We start from the raw sequence: 23222 nt of genomic DNA on the forward strand, positions 1-23222 counted from the left end.
TTTTAAATCCAATTGTATTGTTTAGACCTGAGGCAGCAAGAAACATGAACTCATGCTTCCAGAAGTTATATTCATATCATTTTAATATGAAAATAATTAAATAAGACATGACAAGAAACTGGATAATTAAACATTATTCAATAATATGATGAATAAACAATGCATAAATTTATTCCTAACTTAATTTTTTCAAAGAACCAAACAGTATTCATATTTGATAGGCAAAGCTCTTTAAAGAATGGATCTTCTCTTAGGGAGCAACGTTGATTAAATTTTCTTCTTTCCATGTAGGAGGAACCTTTTGTTATGGTCTCAGAAAATGTTTTGGGAAAGCCAAAGAAATACCAGGGCTTCTCCATTGATGTTCTGGATGCCTTATCTAACTACCTGGGCTTTAACTATGAAATTTATGTTGCACCGGATCACAAGTATGGAAGCCCTCAGGAAGACGGCACATGGAATGGATTAGTGGGAGAACTTGTTTTCAAGGTAAGAATTCATTTCTTTATTCCATAAATAATAGTTCAGCTATAAATCCTGAAAACAATCAAATAATCTAACTGTAATACAGATCATTTGGTTGTGGTGTTCAGTGAAAAACTGTCACCCAATACCACTTTAGAAACTTGAGAGTAAGAAAATTAAATAGCAAAATAAATTGAAATTTAAATATTTCCTATAGAAGAAAAGGATTTAGAAGAAGGCTATACTTAACCAAGCTCATGCCCTATGATAATACCACAATATAATTTGTATATATAATCATATTATTGTTATTTTAATGCAAAGTTACTTTAAAAATACTGAGTACTTGAGAACTAATCATTTAGTTTTGGGAATCTAATCAAGGTACATCTGTAATTACTTATATTTTTCTATTTGTTCTTTAAATTCTCAAAAAACTGTTTAAAATTTTCTATTTTCAAAGCTATTTTTCAAACTCTCTTATGAAATTTATGCACATATTTAAGTATTAGAATGTCATGGTAACCTGCCAAATAGTTGAAATTTGATATAAAATTTACTATTTAGGTTCTATTTTTCTTTTTTTTTTTCCTTTTCCTTTATCTGCCTAATTTTGTGGGAGAGGTAACATATTTTAATATTTCGCTGTACTTCTTTATTTTACTATTTTATTTTATTGTATTTTTTCCGAGGTAGGGTCTCACACTTGGTCAGGTTGACCTGGATTCCACTATGTTGTCTCAGGGTAGCCTCGAACTCACAGCAATCCTCCTATCTCTGCCTCCTGAGTGTTGGGATTAAAGGCATGTGCCACCATGACGGACTTACTATTTTCTTTTTATTTATTTATTTGAAAGAGAGAAAGAAGGAGAGAGAGAGAGAGAGAGAATGGGCACACCAGGGCATCCAGCCACTGCAAACAAACTCCAGAAGCATATGCCACCTTGCACATCTGGCTTATATGGGTCCTGGGGAATCAAACCTGGTTCCTTTGGCTTTGCACACAAGCACCTTAGCCACTAAGCCATCTCTCCAGTCCATTTCACTGTACTTCTATGGTTGCTTTTGTAATTATATCATTTTGTATTTACATTTATGTATTTTATTTTAATAATATTCATTCTTAATGATCTACCTAAAACTATTATTATAGTATTTTATATTAAAAATTAAGAAAATTTCGGCATTTCAATCAATTTATGCCCATGTTCTCCTTGTGTTACTGTGAGCTTACATTTATATTTTATATAGCCACAAGAAAATATAGTTTTAAACTTAAATAATTGCTTACCTTTAAAATATTTACAAATAAAGATAAGGACAGAGGCCGCTTTTTAACCATTTAACTACTATCCCTGGAACTTCTTATCCCCTTTGTTTTATAGATAACTAATATGTCATGCTGTCCTTTAGGGAAGGATTTTCCCTGCAAAGTGCAATCCTGTAGGTGACATCTACAGTTAATGTCTATTGATTGCAAATATCTTTACTAATTCTTAATTTGGGGGAGGTATTTCTACTACTTGCCAAATTTTGAACTGCTATTTTTTTTTTATTCTGACTTTAATGGTCTCTACATCAATGATAAACTCCCTTGTATAGGAAACAATGTCAGTTTTCTCTCTTTTTTGCCCATCTACTTGTTTCCTGTTGCTTTTCACAGGAATCCCCCATGTAGGTACAGTTTAGGGAATAGTCAAGACCCTGAAAGAAGTTTTAAACTAGATACGGGAGCATAACTGGCCAAATATATGTATCATCTTTACCCTATGACACATTAATCCATAGTATTCTGACTTCTACTTCAGCTCTTCCTTCCCTTGTTACCAGAATTGAGGTGTATTCTCAATGAAAAAAGTCATATAATAGATCTCACAGGAAGTAGGAATTCTTCTCAATGGCTGATCAGTCTCCAGTGTCTGCCTGCATTTGGGAAGTTATTTGAGTCAAAACTGCCTTTATTTGAATAGTTTTGAGAGGACAGACTGAAAAAGGATGATGGATGGGGAAAGAAAAAGAGAAAGAGATAATGGAAGATTAATTGATTTTTGTATAGTTTCATGTTTTTAGGTTAAGGAAGACTTGAATCCACTAGTAATCTGAGGAAGCAAATTGTTTCAGTTAACTTTAAGTTGCTGGACAAATATGTGACCAGAAACATCTTATGGGAGGAAAGAGTTTATCTCAGGCTTACAGAATCCAGAGGAAACACCATCAATGGAGGAAGAACCAGATCAATAGCAGAGAACCCCCACGAAACAGCCAGAAAACCCCAGCAGCCAGAGTTCAAACTGCTCTGAACATAACTGAGGACTGGACTTAAGATTTTCCCCCTAGTGACACATCCTCCACCCGGCTGATGGAGACTTAAGTTGCAATCTTAATCAAAAATATCTTGGGCTATGTGGGACATACATTCACACCACCACAAAAACTAAGGGGGAATTTAAGTATTTTATTTTTTGTTTTTATTTATTTATTTGATACAGAGAGGGGGAGGTAGGGAGAGATAAAGGGAGTAAATGGGAATGCCAGGCCTCTACCATTGCAAAAGAACTCCAGATGTATGTACCCTCTTGTGCGTCTGGCTTACATGGGTCCTGGGGAATCCAACCTAGGTCCTTTGACTTTTCAGATAAATGCTTTAACTACTAATCCATCTCTCCAGCCTCTAAGGGGGAATTTAATATAGAAAAGAATTTAATATGTAAAAGATAAAGATCCTAGATTCATGGGAAAGTGCACCAGGGTTACTTTGAGCATTGATTTTGATGAGATAAAGATTATGGTTATAGTTTAAAAAAGACTGACAATTTTCCTTATGACTTATCTCCAAAGTGATGTAGCTTGAAGCTGAGACTAAAAGCCAAAGAGATAGTCAAAGTTTAAGATATCTGTATTATAGCTGAGACATGGTGGATAGGCATGGCAAGAGAAAAATGAGAAGAAAGAAAAGCCACAATGAACATGGAAATATGGTCATGGTCAGGGATATAAACACTGGCAACATTTTAGAATAATCAAACTACATATCAAGATAAATTTGAAAGCCTGATAAAATGAAAAAGTAGGAATTAGCAAATAGATTTGAAAGTGTTAATTAGGGCCTAAAATATAAAATCTCTAAGGTTTAAAATTATATAATTCATTATATTTCTAGCTGCTGTCCAGGGTCTTGATCATAATGATGGAGCTGGATTTTGGATTCCATCTTCTCAGAGAACTCCCCCATTTTATTTCTTTCCAGTTTCTACATAAAAGTTGTCACAGAGGACATCCAGGTCACTGTATTCAAAAGAACAATATCATGCTCTATATGATCCTTTCTCTATTATGTTATTTTTATTAAACAAATCAAGATTATATGATGTTACCTTCTTTATAATTTGACTCCCCAAGTTGTAATGTAAGTTTGAAATATCATGTTTAATTTATCCTAAAATCTTAGCATCTAGAAAATATTTTACTCTAGTGAATTTAGAGCACTATTCTTAAATGAGCTCCTCATATAACATTAGATAGTAATGCTGGCCTCACTCTGTGAGTTCAGTACATTTAATCAACCTGAAAAGATGGACTTTTTCATTACCTGGTAAGCTTAGTTGTAACTATAAAAATTTTCCATCTTTATAAAAGGGTAAATATTTGCTGGTTTTTCTTCTATTTTAAGTGTTTAGCCCACTAGTCAAATGGTGTATTGCACAGAGAGTAGTGCAACTTACTTGCCATAGATATGCAAAGGACATTTATATTGAGAAGAGGATTTGAAGTGTGGAATCAAAACCAACATTTTAGAAATGGATAATATGAGGTACTGGCCTAGAGCTTTATGTGTACTGACTCCCATATTCCCCATAATAGTTCCACATAACGTAGATGCAATTATCATCTCTCCTATATAAATTTTCAAAACTAAGGCTTAGAAAGTTTAAGTAACTTGCTCAAGGCTTAACAGCTGACAAGAGGAAGAACTTGTATGTGAGAAGTGTTTGACTCTTAAGTGCTCTCTCTCTCCAACTGTAGATAGAGCTAGAGTTAAGGCATTGGAGCCTAGTCAGCATATAGACAAAATTGAAATTGCCCCTCTGCCACTTTTTGCATGTATTTTTCTTCTATCTTCAATCTCATTCATTCCTTGTTCTTTACCACTACTTTAAAAATCATTCTCTATTCAAAAAAATAGCTTCACTGTATTTTTTTTTATTACTTCTTTTTTATTTATTATTATTAGCAACATATTTGATATGGATACATTGTGTTGGTTCCCTCTTTTCCCTCATCCCTGGCCCCATTCTGCTTAGGACTCTCCTCAGTGGGGTTGCAAGTATTCCCCCATGGAATTTCAGGTTATGCATTGTGGGAGCGATAGCTTTTGGTGGGGAAGGCAATGCCTCTAGGCATAATGTCTCGACCTATAGGTCTTAAAATATTTGTACCCCCTCTTCCACAAAATTCCCTGAGCCATGGTATGTGTCCTTCAAGTCTACTTCAGTGATGAGCTCTCAGGAGCCTCTGAATTTCTGCTTTGGTTAGTGTTGCATATCCTCAGGGTCTGTCTCCTTCACCCTGGCACTGATTATCTAGTTCATTGTGTATTTATTTGCAAGCAGAGAGAGATAGAGACAAGAGAGACAGACAGAGAGAATGGGCCTGCTGCAAAAAATCTCCAGATGAATTCTCCACTTGTGAATCTGCTTTTATGTAGAGAATCAAACTTGGGTAATTAGGCTTTTCAGACATGTGATTTACCCTCTAAGATATTTCTCTAGCCCTCTTCCTATATTTTCTTACGTGAACTAGTTATATATTTTGGTTGCACATGTAATCCAATTGAAGTGAAAATATAATTTAATGATCACCAGATAATGATAAATGATAATGATAAAGATAATTTAATGAACTACCCAAAGACAGAATTTAGAGTCATTTCATCAGATCTTAGAATAGCTCTCCTCATATCTCAGGATCTAGGCTGTTTTATCAGATCTAGAAGTTGCTCTCCCTACCTCTCAGCTCTGTTGGAGCAGCCCTAATATTTTAGCCAAGCTGTCCTTGGTTGTCAGGAGGAAGACTATTAGCAGCTCCAGGCTTAGATTTCAACCTCTTATCCATCACAATATAATCATCCACTTTACTTTTGCAAAGAGATCCACTTGAGAGCCTCAGCCTGAGTACACATTGGCTCTGACCATGTGCCACCGTGTCCGAGGTGATATTAGCACTGTCAAATGTCTAGTGCCAATGAAGGCCAAAATGGCTCCATACTAACCACTCATAATAAGCCTTCTGAGTATTCCCCATGGAAAAGATTTCTAACAGAAAATATTGTCTAGCCTAATGAAAGATTTCCAAGGGAAAACAGGCTGCCTTATTAGAAAAAGGAAAAATGAACAATGAGCAGAACAGAAATGTCATTCATAGGTAAAAGATTAAAGAAGTTTTAAAGATGGCAGTAGAGATTTCTTAGTAGTTAACACACTTGTCTGCAAAGCCAAAGGACCCATATTTGACTCCTCAGTATCCACATAAGCCAGAAGCACAAGATGGTGCATGTGTCTAGAGTTTGTTTGCAGTGACTGAAGGCCCTAACATGCCCATCTCTCTCTCTCTCATAAATAAATAGAAATAAAATACTAAAAAAGAAAACTTTAAAGAAACTATCAACAGTTACATGTACAGAAAGGTATAAATCACCATTAATTTAAAAAAAATATACTAAGCCTAGTAATTAAATCACAAACAAAATGCTACAAAATATTTATAAAAGTATTATGAATGGTTAATATCATGGTTTTACTGTTGTGTGATGAGGTCATAAAAAACTTCATTTTTCTACTAGAGTCCATAAAAGTAACAACAATATGAACTTATAGTCTCAAAAGAAAATAAATAATATTTAATATAAATTCAAATGGCACTCTATTGGAATAGAATAGGGCATTCAATAATGTAAAAAATAAGTATGAAATACAATTGGTTGGTGCTTTTATAAAGAAAAGGCTGTATCTTGTGCTATATAAGCTCTGAATTGCTTTCTACTCTATATTGCATTATAAATCACTAGAATTAGATGCATATATCTCAGATATTCATATTATGAACATGCTCGCAATTATCATACTACCACAAAAATTAAAAAACAAAATGTGAAACTAACCAAATGATAATCAGCATCTGTATAAAACTTACTCTTACTAACACAATCATTTACTTTGGGTTTATTAAATCTCAGTATTTATAGCTTAATGTGCAGTAGATAGCACTGTTATCCTACTATTGCAAATGATGAAACAGATATGAAAAGTAACTGGTTGTGATCTCATAGCCACATTGTCAGAAGTTCACATTTCAAATCTAAGCCATCTGACTCGAGAATTCAAGTGCTTGTTTAATCCTTCTACAAATTACAGAGGGGTATGGAGTTAGTATATTGTTTTTCAAGATGGAAGTTTGAATAGGTGTGGCCTAGAAATGCTCAGAGGACAGGATCAGCAAGAGTGGGAGCTATTTGAAAACTGTGTAGGTTGAAGTATGTCTCACTGAAGAGGAAGATGAAGGACAGTCTAGACACACTGAAACAGATTGGCATTATAAGGAGTATGATAAATTGTAGGTAAGTATAAGCATTTTAGTTTTTAGAGAGAGGAGACAAGTTGTGGAAAGACAAAGAAAGGTCTTGCTTTCTATAACCTCTGTCTTGGAAGATGGAAGGTCCTAAGTAAGTGTATAACGGCCTATATTCACCCATTCATCCCTGTCCAGATTTGAATGCATGTTATATTCAGGAAACTGTGCCTATCATCCTAGAAACAAGGAAATAGAAGATGTTGTTCTTACTTTTAAAAATCTAAAAGTGTTCATGGAAGATCACTATAAACAAACAACTAAGTCACAGCATGATAAATTACATAGGGTGTTAAATCCATGTGCTATGGCAACTTGTAGCCAAGTCACACTTTGTACCTGGGGTGTGGAAATATTTCACAGAAAGAAGAAACTGTAGCCAGATCTTCAGGATGAGTAGAGTGTGAGCTCCTACCACAGGGAAAACTTTAAAAATAATTAATTAATTAATTAATTAATTTATGAGAAATAAGGAGAGAGAGAATGGGAACTACAATAGAAAGAGAATGGGCACACTAGGAACTCCAGCAAATGAACTACAGACACAAGCACCACCTCATGCATCTGGCTTATGATGGTCCTGGGGAATCAAACCTGGGTGCTTTGGCTTTGGAGGCAAGCGCCTTAACTGCTAAGCCCTTATTCAGTCCACAGTGATTATTCTAAAAGCAGTTGCCATGCTAAAGAGTTTAGACTCTATCTATTATCTAGTCAGTAAAAGTTATAACAGCCTTCTGCATATGAGAAAGATGTGATTTAATTCAGGTTTTAACAAAGCTAAGATAAATCTGAGTATGCACTAAAATGAGTGAGAAGAAGACATGGGTATGTGTTTATTTTGTCAACAATACACAGCTTAACAAAAGAATATCTAAAGTAAAATGTCAGCAATAGATTAACAAGATAGTGATTTTTGAGACAGCAGTAAAAATTGATACAATTAATAGAACTTGGTGATCCAGAGCTAAAGATGAAGGAGACCCTAAAGCTTGCTGAGAAATGTAGCAGAGGAAAAGGCAATCTGCCTATAAAGACATAAACAGAGATGTATAAAGAGAAATAGATTGGGAAAGGGCAAGACAGGTATAGACCTTGGCTACAGACATTGTGATCTTTGATGGCATTGTCTAGGACCTGTTAGTGGGCATCTAAAACCCATGCAGGACTAAAGGAAGCTTGGGAAATAGAAGTATTTTCCTTCTTTTTCATTATAAATCTTTAATTGGAAGTGTTACACTAGTGTGAAGATCAGACATAAAAATAATTATTTAAGATGCATCTGAGTGGGGCTGAGGCACACATGTAGGCAGGCATGTAAACTGTGGCATGGAGAGAAAAATGAAAGCACGGCTCCAAATATCTTTTGTAGTATTATTTTGGTACTAAGTGAGATAATAGAGAAGTAGAGGAAAGAGGAAGTTACCTTTGAGAAGATGATTCAGAAACCTGAAACATTGCTTTGTTCCTCATCCATCTATCCCATAGGGAAAGTAGACGGCAACAGTACTTGTCACTGCCTACACAGTCAGGCCTCCTCATGCCACGGGGTGCTGAAGGCACTGCAGTCACCACCATTGTCATTTCCATTTCCTATGAAGCCAAATTGGGTGTGACAGAGAAGCCTATATTTCCTGTCATTTGGAGACAAAGGGGGTAAAAGCTAGAAAAAGACCGGAGGCTTTCTCCAGCCACCAGGGGGATCAGGATAAGGTCATGTGTAAGAGATGATTCTTGAATCTAGGTGGGCAAATATCATCAAATGTATCCTAGGAACACACACACTAAGTGCACACACCAATCCTTATACAATTTTATATTTTTTCAGAAATGAACAAAAACCTTGAAAATAACTGCATTCACAAATAATACATCACTCTCACCAAAGAATTCTGCCTTCAGTCCATATAGAAGTTTGACTAAGATTTTAATTCTTTCATTAGACTAAAGACATATTAAAGGGCTTTAATCAAGCTTCCCAGACAACATTAGTGTAGATCTGCTAGGAACTTTAAAAGGTGTATGTGATTGTAAGAATATGTTTGCATATTAAGAACAGTGAATGTTCAAAATCATCCCACTGGGTATATGTACAGTGTGGTCCAGAGCACACTTGCAGGAGATCAAGTAGCTGTTCCATGAAAGGCAAGGTGAAATGTCTAAAAATATTTATTGTAGATAAGGAAGATTTTAACACTAATGAATATAAAGGATAAAGACAGAACTTTGAAAGGAAATAAATTATATAGATGTAAATGACTTAGTGAATGGTTGTAGAAGCAATTTTCTAAATTTGCAGGTGATATTTAATTGGCAGACATTGCAAACAGCAAGGAGCAATTCAATCAGATAAAGGACTGGAATCATTAAGTGCTTGGGCTAATAGACAGCAAGCACAGATAAGTGGTGAATAATAAGTCTCAAATCAAAGCTAAATAACAGGCACTGAATATTTGCCAAAAGGAATGATGCTGTCCAGGAATGGCTTTGTGGTTTAAGGAGAACTTACAGGCAAGGATAAACAAAATTCAGGAAAATATGTGTGGAATTAAAAGATTTGGTGGGTTATAGGTTATAAATTAACAGACTACTACATCAGTCAAAGCCAAGGTGATATAAAGACTGGAGCTATGATGAGAAAAATCTCATAACTGGAGGATATATAAATCCTGAAATCCACTGTTGGCTATTGAAATGCCATCCATTACTTAGACTTTCATCCATCTCAGGTCATGGTTCAGATGAAATTTAATGAATAAGATAACTTCCAAGCAAATAAGAGAGTGCACATGTAGGTAAAGATTTTATAAATAAATTTTAAAGAACATTTAATCATGAAATGTTCTCTCCCTAGGTATATAATTATAAGACAGTAAGTGTGGATTGCTTAGTCATTTTTATTTAGGCTGAAAATCATAGTATAGGTTACTCTGGAAATCATAAACACATAGAAATAGGTGACAAGTGAAAAAGCATAAAAAATCTGGTTAGTATAATAGTGGTTGCACATCTTCTTTCTCTGTGTCTTGTTAACGTTGAGGACTTTATTGTAGGAAAAGGTGGATTCAATATTGAAAAGAAAAGGAAACATCATTTGTTATGAGATCAGACTACATGTGAAACTTTTAGATCATCTATCCTCTAGTAGTCAAGATACAAGGCCCCTTGAGGGATTTTTCAGCTTTATATACTAATATTCAGAACGAATGTTTGGAAATAAAACCATTCCTTAAAAAATGAAATTACTTTTGTCTATAATTTGATACTTCAGACTTACATTTTTCTAAATATTAATAATTTTGAGTTTTCTCTGAGAAATTTGATAATTTTTCAATGGGAGGATTTTAAATGACTAAGAATTTTCCTGATTAAAAAACAAAAACAAAGGGTTCGGGAGATGGCTGAGTAGTTAAGTATGCTTACTACTTAAACCTGAGGGTGTGGGCTGGGTGGTTCTGAGACAGAGTTCAACTCCCCAGAATCTATGTAAAACAAAAAAGTTGGGAATGTCCATGCACATCTATAATCTCGGTCCACAGGGACTGAAAACAGAGACCAGAGAACCACTGTTGGAAAGTGGCAGTTCAAAGGCTGAGCAAGTGACCCTCTCCTAAGGACATAGGTGGGTAAGCAATAAAGACAGGCACACACAGCTCTCCTGTAGCCCTTATACTCACATTCACAGCACACGCACACCTGACCATATACACCACCTGTCAAATATGCCACACTACACCTGGCCCACCTATTCTACATGCACACACATGCAAAATAAAATCAAGAAATGAAACAAAATGAAAACACTTGAGATTCAACTGTGTCAGGGTAGAAGGTGACCATAACTTACATGCAGGAGCTCCCTACATATACATGAGGTCACTTGAGTGTACTGCTTCCACCTTTTGTTCAATTTTTAAAAATTTATTTATTTGAGAGTGACAGACACAGAGAGAAAGACAGATAAAAGGAGAGAGAGAGAATGGGCATGCCAGGGCTTCCAGCCACTGCAAACGAACTCCAGACGCGTGCGCCCCCTTGTGCATCTGGCTAACATGGGACCTGGGGAACCGAGCCTCGAACTGGGGTCCTTAGGCTTCACAGGCGAGTGCTTAACCACTAAGCCATCTCTCCAGCCCTGCTTCTACCTTTTATATGTAACTTTACCTTGCATTAAATTGCTTGGAGAATGACCCCACTATTTCTCTTTTCACAGAAATAAGCCATCTAGGAGCTAGGCATCTTCTTATATGCAAGAACTTACATGCCCCTCCCCTGCAGAAATTTACCAATATCTGGACTACTAGCCCTGAAAAAAAAACATCTAGAATTTTTGAAATTTTCATTCTGATCAAGTAAAATCCAACTCAATTTTGGCATTTGCTCTTGATTTAAATTCTGTTAAAATGGGGATTTGCAATTTAAGCATTTGCAGACTGAAATTGCTTCTATATGCTCTTCCCACAAGGAGCTTTGAAATGGCCTCTCAGAAAATAGAAAAAGACTGGAACACAACTTCTGATGATCTGTTTCCTTGAGATATAGCATTATCTTTTGGGAAATATCTTGCAGATATGGTATTATTTTTAAGTCCCTTTTCATGCTACAGGATAATTCTGGTAATATTGCACACATAAAAACTTGTGCATCCTTCTTATTTGGCATTTAATAGCCTCTGCTGATGCTTAAATTGTGGCTGGAATTGTGAGCAATGAGTAGGATATGAAAGTGTTCCTCTCCTCCAAGAGCTAGATTGTTAAACAGGGAAGGGAGACAAATTGGGAAGGGGAAAGATTGCAACATCCACCTAACATTTTCTTTCTATACTTCCTGTTTCTGGGTGACCACTCCTGTCAATTTCATCATTACACATAAGCAGACCTTATGCAAATTTATTCCTTCAGTCTATACCTATCAAGTGAACTATAGATTTACATTTTTTTAAAATATTCTTTTTTTAAAAAAATATTTACTTATTTTTTTTAAATATGCTTCTTTTCTTTCTTTCTTTCTTTCTTTCTTTCTTTCTTTCTTTTTTTTTTTTTTTTTGAGGTAGGGTCTCACTCTAGCCCAGACTGATCTGAAATTCACTACATAGTCTTAGGCTGGCCTCAAACTCATGACAATTATCCTAGCTCTGTCTCCCATCCCACCATGCCCAGCAGTCTTGCATTTTTAACATGTATGTATAGGTACCAGTACACAAATGTGTGCAGCTTTATGTGCACCTATGTGCATGTTATGTGAGGCCAGAGAACAAACTAGGATCTGTCATTATGTATATTTTGTGAGATGGTCTCTCCTTGGCCCATAGTTCACAAATGAGGCATGACTGGCTGAGAAACAAGCCCCCGGTTTCCTCCTGTCTCTGCCTTCTCAGCCCTGGAAGTACCAGTGTATAACACCACATAATTGTTTTATTCTGTGTGGTTACTGAGATCAAACTCAGGTGCTCATGGCTATATGGCAAATACTTCTCTGACTGCCCCGACTGAGCTATTTCCCCAGGCCCAAATTTACATTTATTACTATAGCCAAGATTTCCTCTTAAATGTCTAAGGGGCACCACAAGCATCTCATGTTCCAAACTGAATCCTAGTTTCTCCCCTTTCTCCCACTGTGCCTACAAACACCTTTCATGTTATATGTATGGCAGTTCCAATCTTCATGTGGAATTGTCCAAATATCCTGTGTAACCTTTGGCATACATATTTTCTGTTGTGCTCCATACATGGCACATCTGGCTATAAACATGAAGGGTATGATAGATATAATGTTTACGGTACCTCACCACTGCCCATTGGCATACTCCAACATATTCTGCATTGAGGATGTCTTCCATCATCTGATAGTTCTGACCATACTACTGACTTTTCCCTCAGCATCTATCTTAAACAGAGAAATAAATAAATTTTGAAGCTATCAGATCATCCCACATTCTCCCAATAAGTCTGAAAGAGTTAACATTGACCTAAATTCTTTTTTTATGTTAGTTATGTACACAGTGTGTGTACAGCCATATTGGTACCATCTTTTGACTCCTTCCTGTCCTCCCTCCTCTGTAAGGACCCTCCTCATTGGGAAATGTGGGTCATGCATTGTGGTGTTAGCCATTAGTTAAGAGGCAATGTCTCTGTGCAAAATGCTCCAACATATTGCTCTAACAACCTTCCCAAATCCTCTACTGCAAATTTCCCTGAGCCATGTTGGGTTGATTTTAGGTCTACTTCAGTGATAAGGTCTCGGAAACCTCTGTGTCTCTGGATATCTGGTTTGGTAGGAGTTGAGTGTTCTCTGTGTCTTTCTCCTTCACCTTTGTTCTGGTACCAGGTTCACCAAGAAAGCAGCACTGTTGTTCATTTCCCCAATTACTCTTGGCTTCAGATGGGGCCTGGTGAGGTGTGATGGACTAATTCTCTTTTCAGGATCTGCATCCATCTGAAAAAGAGAAGCAAATTCTCCTACAGAGAGTGAAGTCAACACCAGATAAATGGGATAACCATTATTATTTTAGAGATAAATTAATAGGTTTGGGCCCTCTTGTAGACCATGATTGGTGGGAACTTGATAATGGAGAGTGGGCTCATTTTTTGGATATGGTTCTGACTTGTCTCCTACCTCCAGCTATGGATTTCATTCCACTGATCATTAAGCAAAATAAAGAGCAGTTGATTACCCACCATGGCTGTGTGCCACTATTACGTTTGTGTGAGCATCCCGTCAGGTTGTTTGCTGCTGAATAGTTTAGAGCACAAGTTGCTTGGACAGATGTTGGTCATTTCTCCCCAGTCGCTCATGTAGCACCTTCTGGCACTAGATGTGCTAACTGTCGGGGACTGACTCTGTTACAGATTCCAGCCAGGCCACTCCATGTTCTGTACCAACAGCATACATGTCTTTGGTAGTATGGTCTTACCACTAACCTTTGGTGAGTCATCAAGTACTTTGACAGAAATCTGTCTTTATTTGGGAAACGTTGTAGGCCTCTCTGATCAATAGCTCATTGTGGATGTTAACCACATGCTGGTACTGGGAATTACAGGCCAGGGCCAAGGAAAAAAAGGAAGAAAAAGATAGGCAATATAAAAAAGATAGAGAGAAGATAGAAGAGGGAGAGAGATAGAGAAGAAGAGAGAAGCAGAAGAAGATTAAAGCCAGTCTTCATCATATCCTTTCCAAGGCCCTGTGATTTAGATGTTCCCTCTAAGGACCTGCTGAAGATTCAACCAATTAGTTTGTCTTTTATGGTATAGAATTTTATGGTACCATTGCCATTTAGGTCCAGTTTTGTGTCCCCTAACCCCATCCTTACCCTCCCCTCCCACCCCACTCTCCCTATTGTCATGTCCTCAAGATACTTATTATGTATGTCTGCATCTCAGGCAGATTTGGGTTAGGAGCCATAGATGAGTGAGACTATGACATGATTATCTATCTGTGACTGGGTGTTTGCTGAAAATGATCTGTTCCAGGTCTGATCATTTTTATTCATATTTCATTGTGTTATTTTTCCTTAATGCTGTGTAGAATTCCATCATGTAGATTATACCACATCTTGGTTATTCATTCATCTAATGATGGGCATTTGGGTTGATTTCAGTTCTTAGCTATTATGAATTGAGCAGCTATAAACATGGTTGTTCAAATTTCTCTGAATTGAGGTGTGGTGTTTTTAGGGTAAATGCCCAGAGACTGGAATAACTGGGTCTGTTGGTAACTCGATAGTCAACCTTTTTAGGAGTTTCCATATTGCTTTCCATAGTGGTTATACCATCTTACATTTTTACCAACAGTGAATGAGGGTTTCTATTTCTCCACATCCTTGCCAGAATTTGTTTTCATTTAATTTTTAATGTTTGCTATCCTTACTGGGGTAAGGTGGAATCTCATGGTTGTTTTAATTTGCATTTCCCTTATGATTAAGGAGGACATTTTCTTTTTTCTCTAATATTTTTTATTTTTATTCATTTTTTTATTTATTTGACAAAGAGGGAGAGAGAGTGAGAGAATAGGTGCACCAGGGCCTCCAGCCACTGCAAACAAACTCCAGATGAGTGTACCCCTTTGTGCATCTGGCTAATGTGGGCCCTGGGGAATTGAACCTGGGTCCCTTGGCTTTGCAGGAAAATGACTTAATTGCTAAGCCATCCCTCCAGCCCAAACATTTTCTTAATTGTGTTTGTCATTTGTATTTCTGCCTCTGAGAATTCCCTGTCCAATTCTTTGCCCCATTTTGTAAGTGGGTTGTTTGACATTTCTTTGTTTAGATTTTTGAGTTCTTTGTAGATTCTAGAAATTAGGCCTCTGCCAGTTGCATAGACAGCAAAAATTTTCATCTATTCTGCTTATTGTATGTTTGTCAAGAAACTTTTTGGCTTCATGAGATCCAAATGGTTGAGTGATGATTTATGTTCCTGAGCTACTTGAGTTTTGTTCAGGAAGTCTTGTCCCATTCCTATATCATGGAAAGTTCCTCCTATTGCTTTCTTCTAGTAGTAGCTGAGTTTCTGGTCTTATATTAAGGTCCTTTATCCATTTGGACTTGTTTTTTGTGCATGGCTAAATGTGTAGATCAAGTTTCATTTTCTTGCATATGGTTATCCAGTTTTTCCAGCACCATTAATCTGCTAAGCTTAGCTTTTCAGTCTCGATATGTGTCATAAATTTGTTTAGGTGACTAATATGCTCTGAATTTAGCTTGTTCACTACTGATTTATTGTTTAAAAGTATGTTGTTCAGTTTCCAGGAGTTGATGGGATTCCTGGCACATCTTTTGTTGTTAACTTATAGCAATAGAGCATTGTGATCTGATATCATGCAGGAAATAATGTTTATCTTCCTAAATATATGGAGGCAGGCATTATGACCCATTATATGATCTATTTTAGAGAAGGTTCCATGGGCTTCTGAGAAGAATGTGTAGTCTGTGGATTTGGGGTAGAATGTTGTGTAGATGTCTGTTAAGTCTAGTTGACCTATGGTTTTGTTGAGCTCTTTTACTTCCCTGTTAGTTTTCTGTTTGGATGTTCTATTTATTGCTGATAGTGGAGTATATGTCCCCATTTATGATGGTATTTGGTGGTTATTTCTGTTTTGTTGTCTAGTAGGTTTTGTTTTATGAATTGTGGTGCCCCTGTCTTTGATGCATAAAGATTGATGATTTTGATATCCTCTCGAAGGATCATTCCCTTGATGGGCAAGAAGTGGCCTTCTTTGTCTTTTTTTTGTTCTGTTTTGTTTTTGTTTTTGTTTTTTGATGTAGAGTCTCACTCTAGCTCAAGCTGACCTGGAATTCACTATGTAGTCTCAGAGTGGCCTCAAACTCACAATGATCCTCCTACCTCTGCCTCCCGAGTGCTAAGATTAAAGGCGTGAGTCTCGATGCCCAACTTCCTTGTCTTTTTTATTATATTTGCTTTGAAATCTGTTTTATCCAAAATTAGTATAGCTATGCCTGTTTGTTTCTTATTTCTGTTTGCTTGGAATGCCATTTTACACCCTTTCACTCTGAGGAGGTATCTGTCTTTAGTGAACAAGTGGGTTTCTTGCACATAGAAGATTGAAGGGTCTATTTTCTGAGCTACCTTGTTAGCTTATGTCATTTGATGGGTGAATTAAGGCCATTAATATTTAGGGTAACAACAGTAAAGTTTGATTTAATCCCTGCCATATTGTGGTAGTTTATGTGGTTTGGTATTTTCTTGGACTTTGTAGTTTTTTGTGCCTTCTCTGAATTTGTTGTGATCTGCCTCTTGTAGGCACTTGAGGTTGATTATTTGATTCCTCTTTGTGGAGCATTCCCTGAAGTACTCTCTGCAGTTTTAGCTTTGTGCTCATATTGTTGTAAAGCTGAGTTTTATCTTGGAAAGTTTTTCTTTCACAATCTAGTATGAGGGATACTTTTGCTGGGTAGAGTAGTTTAGATTGGAAGCCATAGGTTCTTTGATTTGGCAGTGTTCCATTCCAGGCCCTTCTGACTTTCAGGGTTTCCATTGAGAAATCTGAAGTAATTCTGATAGGGTTACCTTTATATGTAATTTTTGTTTCTCCCTAGCTGCTTTTTGACTTTCTCTTTGGTATTGATGTTTAGAGCCTTCATGATGATATGTTTTGGAGAATTTCTCCTTTGGTCCACTCTGTTTGGAGTTCTGTTAGCTTCCTGTAAGTTGATGGAACTTTCTTTTGATAGAATGGGAAGGTTTTCTTCTATAATTTTGTTGAGTAAGTTCTCCATGCCTTTGGTCTGAATTTCTTCCTTTTCTAGTATTCCTATGATCTGAATGTTGGGACATTTAAGGGTGTCCCACAGTTCCCTCATGTTCTGTTCAGAAAAAAAAAATTGAATTTATTGAAACTTTTGAACTCATGAACTGTTTCTTCTGTTTTGTCTTCCAGCTTTGAGTTTCTATACTCCACATGTCTGACTCTATTCTTGAGTGCTTCTATAGAGTTCAGTTTGGTTTGTATTTTGTTCTGATTTTTAAAAATTTATTTATTTGAGAGAGACAGACAGAGAGAAAAAGATGCAGATAGATAGATAAAGAATGGGCATGCCGGGGACTCTAGCCACTGCAAAGGACCTCCAAATGCGTGCGACCCCTGTGCCTTTGGCTAACGTGGGTCCTGGGGAATCGAGCCTTGAATTGGGGTCCTTAGGCTTGACAGGCAAGCGATTAACTGCTAAGCCATCTCTCCAGCCCATGTTCTGATTTTTTATGTAATGTTTCAATCCCTCTGTCTAGTTACCTTTTGACATCATTTTCTGATTTCCTTAATGCTTCTTAGAATTCCTCCTTGCATTTATTTATGTCTTCATTGAGCTTAGCCAGCCAGTTATTGAGATCCTCTTTTTCTTTCTTTCTTTCTTTCTTTCTTTCTTTCTTTTTTTTTTTTTTTTTTTGTCTCCTTCAGATCTTTTAACTGTCTTTGGAATCCTTCCTGGTTCTTTCCTATTAGGTTTAATTTAGTGAGGACAGCATTGCTACCATTACTGGCCCTTTGTTGCTTTTCTGCAAGATCTGATATTTGCTTGGTCAGTGTTGCATACTTTGTATTTTCATTTTGAGGTTCTGACCCTATTGTCTCCTATATGTTTTGATTAGAGCCTTCTATTTTTGGACTAGGCAATTTGTTGGATTTACTTGCATTTGATTTTTCCTGTTATTTCTTTTGTGCTGTGGTTGGCCCATCACTGTGTTGGAGTCTTATTTAATTTAGGAAGAAGCTATAGTCTACCCTCAAAGTGTCTTCAGTGATTATTCCCTTTTCTGTTTGTTTCTACTAGGCTTCTCATGACTATTGAACCTGCCTGCTCAGGGGGAAGGAGCCTATGAGGCTCTGATGGGGACCTGGATACCTGATGAAGGGGCTTATTGTTCCATGGTTCAGGGTATTGGACTGTGTGGTTAGGTGGCCAGAGGGGAAAGAGGGTAAGGAAGAATGCGACAAAGCATACTGGTGTTGTGGCTGGGCTGTGAAGGGGAGGAGGACAGGAATGTGTGGTGGTTCCATGATGCTTAAGTGTGAAGGGATTGGACAGCGGGTCACTTGGGACCCTGTAGTAGAGGGAAGATGGAACTGCTGAGTCCTGTGACAGGGCAGAGTGAGGATATGGGACAGCTGTGCATCAGGTGACATATGGCGAGGAGGGGAAGGTCCCCTTTTATGGGAGATCCTAGGGAGGGGGAAACCCTAGTCTGCTGGCCTGGATCTATGCAAGGAAGGCCAGTGGCATGTGAAAATCCCTGGTGGTGAGTGGGTAGTGCTAGCCTGCTTACCTGGGTCTGCATTCCAGAGTGGGGGGCGGTGGAAAGTAGAACTCTGTTTGCAAGTGGAGGTCCACTTGAGGAACACTAGCCTGCTGGCCAGGGTCCATGCACGGGGGTAGGGCGGAAACGGAGTTCTTTTGTGGAGCTCTGTGGTATTAGGAATGCCTGGGTTGGAGGCAATGCTAGCCTGCTGGAGTGGGTCCTTGCACAGGGTGGGGAGTGGTGGTGAGCAGTATGGCATTCATATGTGGAGGTCCCCTGCGGGAATGCAAGTCTGCTGGCCTGGGCTCACGCATGGGATTGGTGGACAGTGGTGAGTGGAATGGCAATCATGAGCTTGGAGGCATGTGTGGAGCTGTGCTAGCCTCCTGCCTGGGACTCCTTGCTTATGGTTAGAGCAGGAGGAACTTGCAACTGGGACTATCGCTAGGATGGCTGCTTGGGGGAATTGGGGGACTGGTGGGCTACCTGAGAGAGGGGAAATCAATGGATTCCTTGCTTTGCTTCTCCATGCCCTACCACTGGAGGTCTATTAGAATCTGCTTAGCCCTAGAAGAACCAATGAGTCTGAAACGTCTTACCTTTCCTTTCCCTAGAGGTGTGGCATGGTTAGGTGTACAGCATCTTGACCAGAAGTCACTGACCTAAATTCTTGTAATCACTAACAGTGCTTCACATGCTCGCTTATGCTTGCTTGCACACTCCACCATGTGTGACACTCTTCTTCCTTAGATATAAGTGACCACTACAGAAAATATTGTAAGGACATCAAAAGAACAAATTACAGGGATGAGTAAGTACCAGGAAAGTGACTACCAGAAATTCTGGAGAAATCACCCAAGCAACTACATTTTTCAATGGACTGAGCACAGTGCACAGTGCACAGGACCTAGCAAACTTCACTTGTTCATTTCTAACCAATCTCTTTGCGTCTTAACTTATTCCTGCCAAGTAATAAAGAGTAAGAAGAACAAGTTGACAGACCTGAGAAAAAATATTGTGAAAATCCAGAAGCTGCCTCTATTGTCACTGAGGAGATAAAATAGATACTATAGGATAATATTCTTGTCAGATATACAAACAAATAGAAGAAGGTAGAGCAACTGCAAGCTGGGGTTGTCATAAGTTTAAGTGAGCGAACATTAAAACAGGAAACATATGCAGTCCATTATTAACATTTTGGCTGGAAGAGAAAATATGGTATGAAGACTTGTGAAAATGAAAATTTTCCTGGCAGGACTTTAAAGTAGTTTTGTGTGTGAACAGGCTTGACAGCCTGATGGACAAAGAGCTGGAAGCTCAGATGGCACATGATTGAAGGGAGAAGACTTGTAGGTAAGAGGAAGAACAGCACCATAGAACCAGCTGCCAGTAATATTCTTGTTACACTCACGGCATCAGGAAGAAAACATCTGCTGCAATAATGAAAAATATTAATTTTTAGATGTATCAGTGAAGTATGCATCAATGATACTATCAAATGTCTAATAATTATGATAGGTAAGAAAAAGAAAGTATTCTAAAATTCCTTCAAAAGGAGAACGATTAATCAGGGTACATTCATAATCAACAAACACTGAATATTTATGTGGTATCTTCCTATGTTCTGAAAATACAAAAGTAACAAAATCAATTACTGCTTAAAGCTCTTTACAGCTCTTTACAAATACCTGACCAAGTGTGTATCTGTCACTTCAAAAATAAGATCTAAGAAAATATATATGCCTATATGCATGTAAAATAAAAACTCTGCAGGAACTTTTATCATTTTATTTATTTACTTATTTACTTGTTTGTTTTAATTTTTTTTCCAGGTAGCATATCATCCTAGCCCAGGCTGACCTGGGATTCACTCTAGTTCCAGGCTGGCCTCAAACTTACAGAAATCCTCCTATCTCTCTGTCTCCAAAATGCTGGGTTTATAGGCATGCATCACCATGCCTGACATTTCAAAGAGTAGCTCTACATAACAAAATGTAGGAAAATTGCTAACTCACCCTAAATATCTGTTGTTTCTTTCTGACTAATGTAACCCTCAATAAGAGCCTAAACAGACTACACCCAGAAACCACTTTCTAGTTTCTCTTCTGAGTAACTGCCTTCATGTAGCTTTATTTTACCCATTAGATTTCAGCAGAGATATCACATGCTTGTTGGAATGATCCTTCTAATCTCTCCCAGATGGAATGTCAAATACAAAAGCCAAATCTCCAGCAACTGTCTCTTTTTATTTTCACACATGTACGTATGTGGTATGTATGTGTATATGTATGCATGGTCCTGTGTTGAAGGTATATGCGTGAATACACGCCTGTGGAGGAAAGAGGGCTAGCATGTCCTTTCCCAGTTGCTCGCCACCTTACTCTTTGAGACTCCATGGTATTAAGATTATAGGTGTGGGCTTCCATACATCTTACATACAGGGATGCTGGGGAGCCAAAGTGAAGTCCTCATGCTTGAATGACAAGCAATTATCCTTTGAGCCAGTTTCCAAGCCCTCAAGCAAAAATCTTAAATTATGAGTTGGAAACCGTGTGATGGAGAGAATGGATCAACAGTAGAAATTTGATTCCTACAACAGAGAGCTTTATCAGCCATGAACTGTCAGCTGGGGAACTTCTTCCATATAACCTTCAGGCCTCTGATGTTTTTAATGTTTCTTTTACTTGCTGAAGGGGATATGCTAACTTTATATAACTTAACTTTATAAAATCTAGTATGTATTCAGATATAGATTTACAGTTTTATATAGGCATCTACTTTCCCCTCTCTAGTTTTCAAATTATATGGCAAAGAAGTATAATAATATAAGAGTTTAAAATAGCTAAAATGTTATTTTAAATTAAAACATTTCATTATTTTCATTTCCTGTGTTTTATAAAAGGAAAACATATTAACCAGCTTTGTGGCCCATAAATATTTTCCCTTGTTTTGTCTTCTCATTGGCCTAGCTGACATCTTGGGCTAAATAGATTCACATGTATTAACTTACCTTAAAAATCAACATATTGGGCTCGAGAAATTGCTTAGTGGTTAAGGCATCTGCCTGCAAAGCCTATGAACCCTGGTTCAATTCCCCAGGACACACATAAGCCAGATGTGCAAGGGGATGCATGCATCTAGAGTTTGTTTGCAGTGGCTAGAGGCTCTGGTGTGCCCATTTCTCTCTTTCTATCTTTCTCCCTCTTTCTTTCTCTTTCAAATAAATAAGAAAATAATTTTAAAAATCCACATATTTCACAGAGAATGAGAGATAAATATTCTCAGTCATGACTTTGATCTCTTAACTGCACAGAAACAAATGCCCCTGTGTCACAATTGCACAAGGTATGCTCAAATAGAGAGTGACTTAGCCAGAGAGAAAGAAGAGTATTCCATCTAATGATCCCTCAGCCCTAAGAAGCTAATTCCTGGCTTCAGCACTAACATGCTAACTATTTGGTGAAAGTTTTATCTGAAGCCAGGCCTTTGTAATAGAGCCAGTGTTTGCAACTGGCCAACAAGGAGGAGATATACCAGGGATCATTGAATATTTGCCTGCTTAGGTTGAAGTAGTTGAGAGAGATGGCAAGCTGTTGCACTCTATCCCTGCCCTGGTCACTTAGTGATAAGCTCATCCATAAAAGGCCCAAAAATCTTTCCAGAGGCCAGACCAAGAAGGATAGGAGATTCACGAGCTGTTACCTCCTAGTAAATCTACCCCATATCTTAATTTGAGCATGTCCTTTCCATTTTCCCTAACAAAGTAAGTAAATATATGTATGTATAATTATATATATATATATATATATATATATATATATATATATATATATATAATATAATTGTGTGTGTCTGGGTATGCCAGGGGCTCTTATAACTGCATTAAATGTCTGTCTGGCTTTATGTGAGTGGTCAGGGAAATAAAACCATGCTGGCAAGTTTTACTTGCAAGGAAGTACCTATAACCACTGAGCCAACTCGCCAGGCCCCAAATTAAATATTTCAATTGAATTAAATGTCTTAAATTTAGTAAAAGTAAATAGTATAATTATATTAAATTATATAATAAGTAGATAAATTTATCTACTTCATGTAAGGAAAGCCTATAGGATAATTATAAAAATTGATGGCATATTATGTGATCCCAAACTCCATGATGTCTTTAACAACATTGCCAATATTTGAAAAATTATTGAGTAGGATATATAAAACAAAATAAATAACAGCATTTGAAAACAAGGAGAAGAAATGTAAACTATTTGGATATAACAAATTCCAAATGAACAGAAAGAATAAAGAAATTTCCTAAATATTCTGAAATCTAGAAGAAAGTTAAAATTAATAAATACATACTTCCCAGCAAATAATTTTAACAAGAACATGCAAATT

At 37.3% G+C, this 23222-nt stretch overlaps 1 protein-coding gene across 2 annotated transcripts in view; it reads left to right on the plus strand.

The window, feature by feature from the left end:
- Positions 1 to 23222, plus strand: part of Grid2 (glutamate ionotropic receptor delta type subunit 2) — a 1510676-nt gene that overhangs the window by 1111289 nt on the left and 376165 nt on the right. For both annotated transcript variants that reach the window (XM_045143055.1, XM_045143054.1), the window contains exon 10: positions 292 to 489. In XM_045143055.1, coding sequence (XP_044998990.1) covers positions 292 to 489 — 198 coding nt within the window. The remainder of the gene's footprint in view (positions 1 to 291; positions 490 to 23222) is intronic.

This window comes from Jaculus jaculus, chromosome 2, assembly GCF_020740685.1.
Source record: "Jaculus jaculus isolate mJacJac1 chromosome 2, mJacJac1.mat.Y.cur, whole genome shotgun sequence".
Lineage (NCBI taxonomy): Eukaryota > Metazoa > Chordata > Mammalia > Rodentia > Dipodidae > Jaculus > Jaculus jaculus.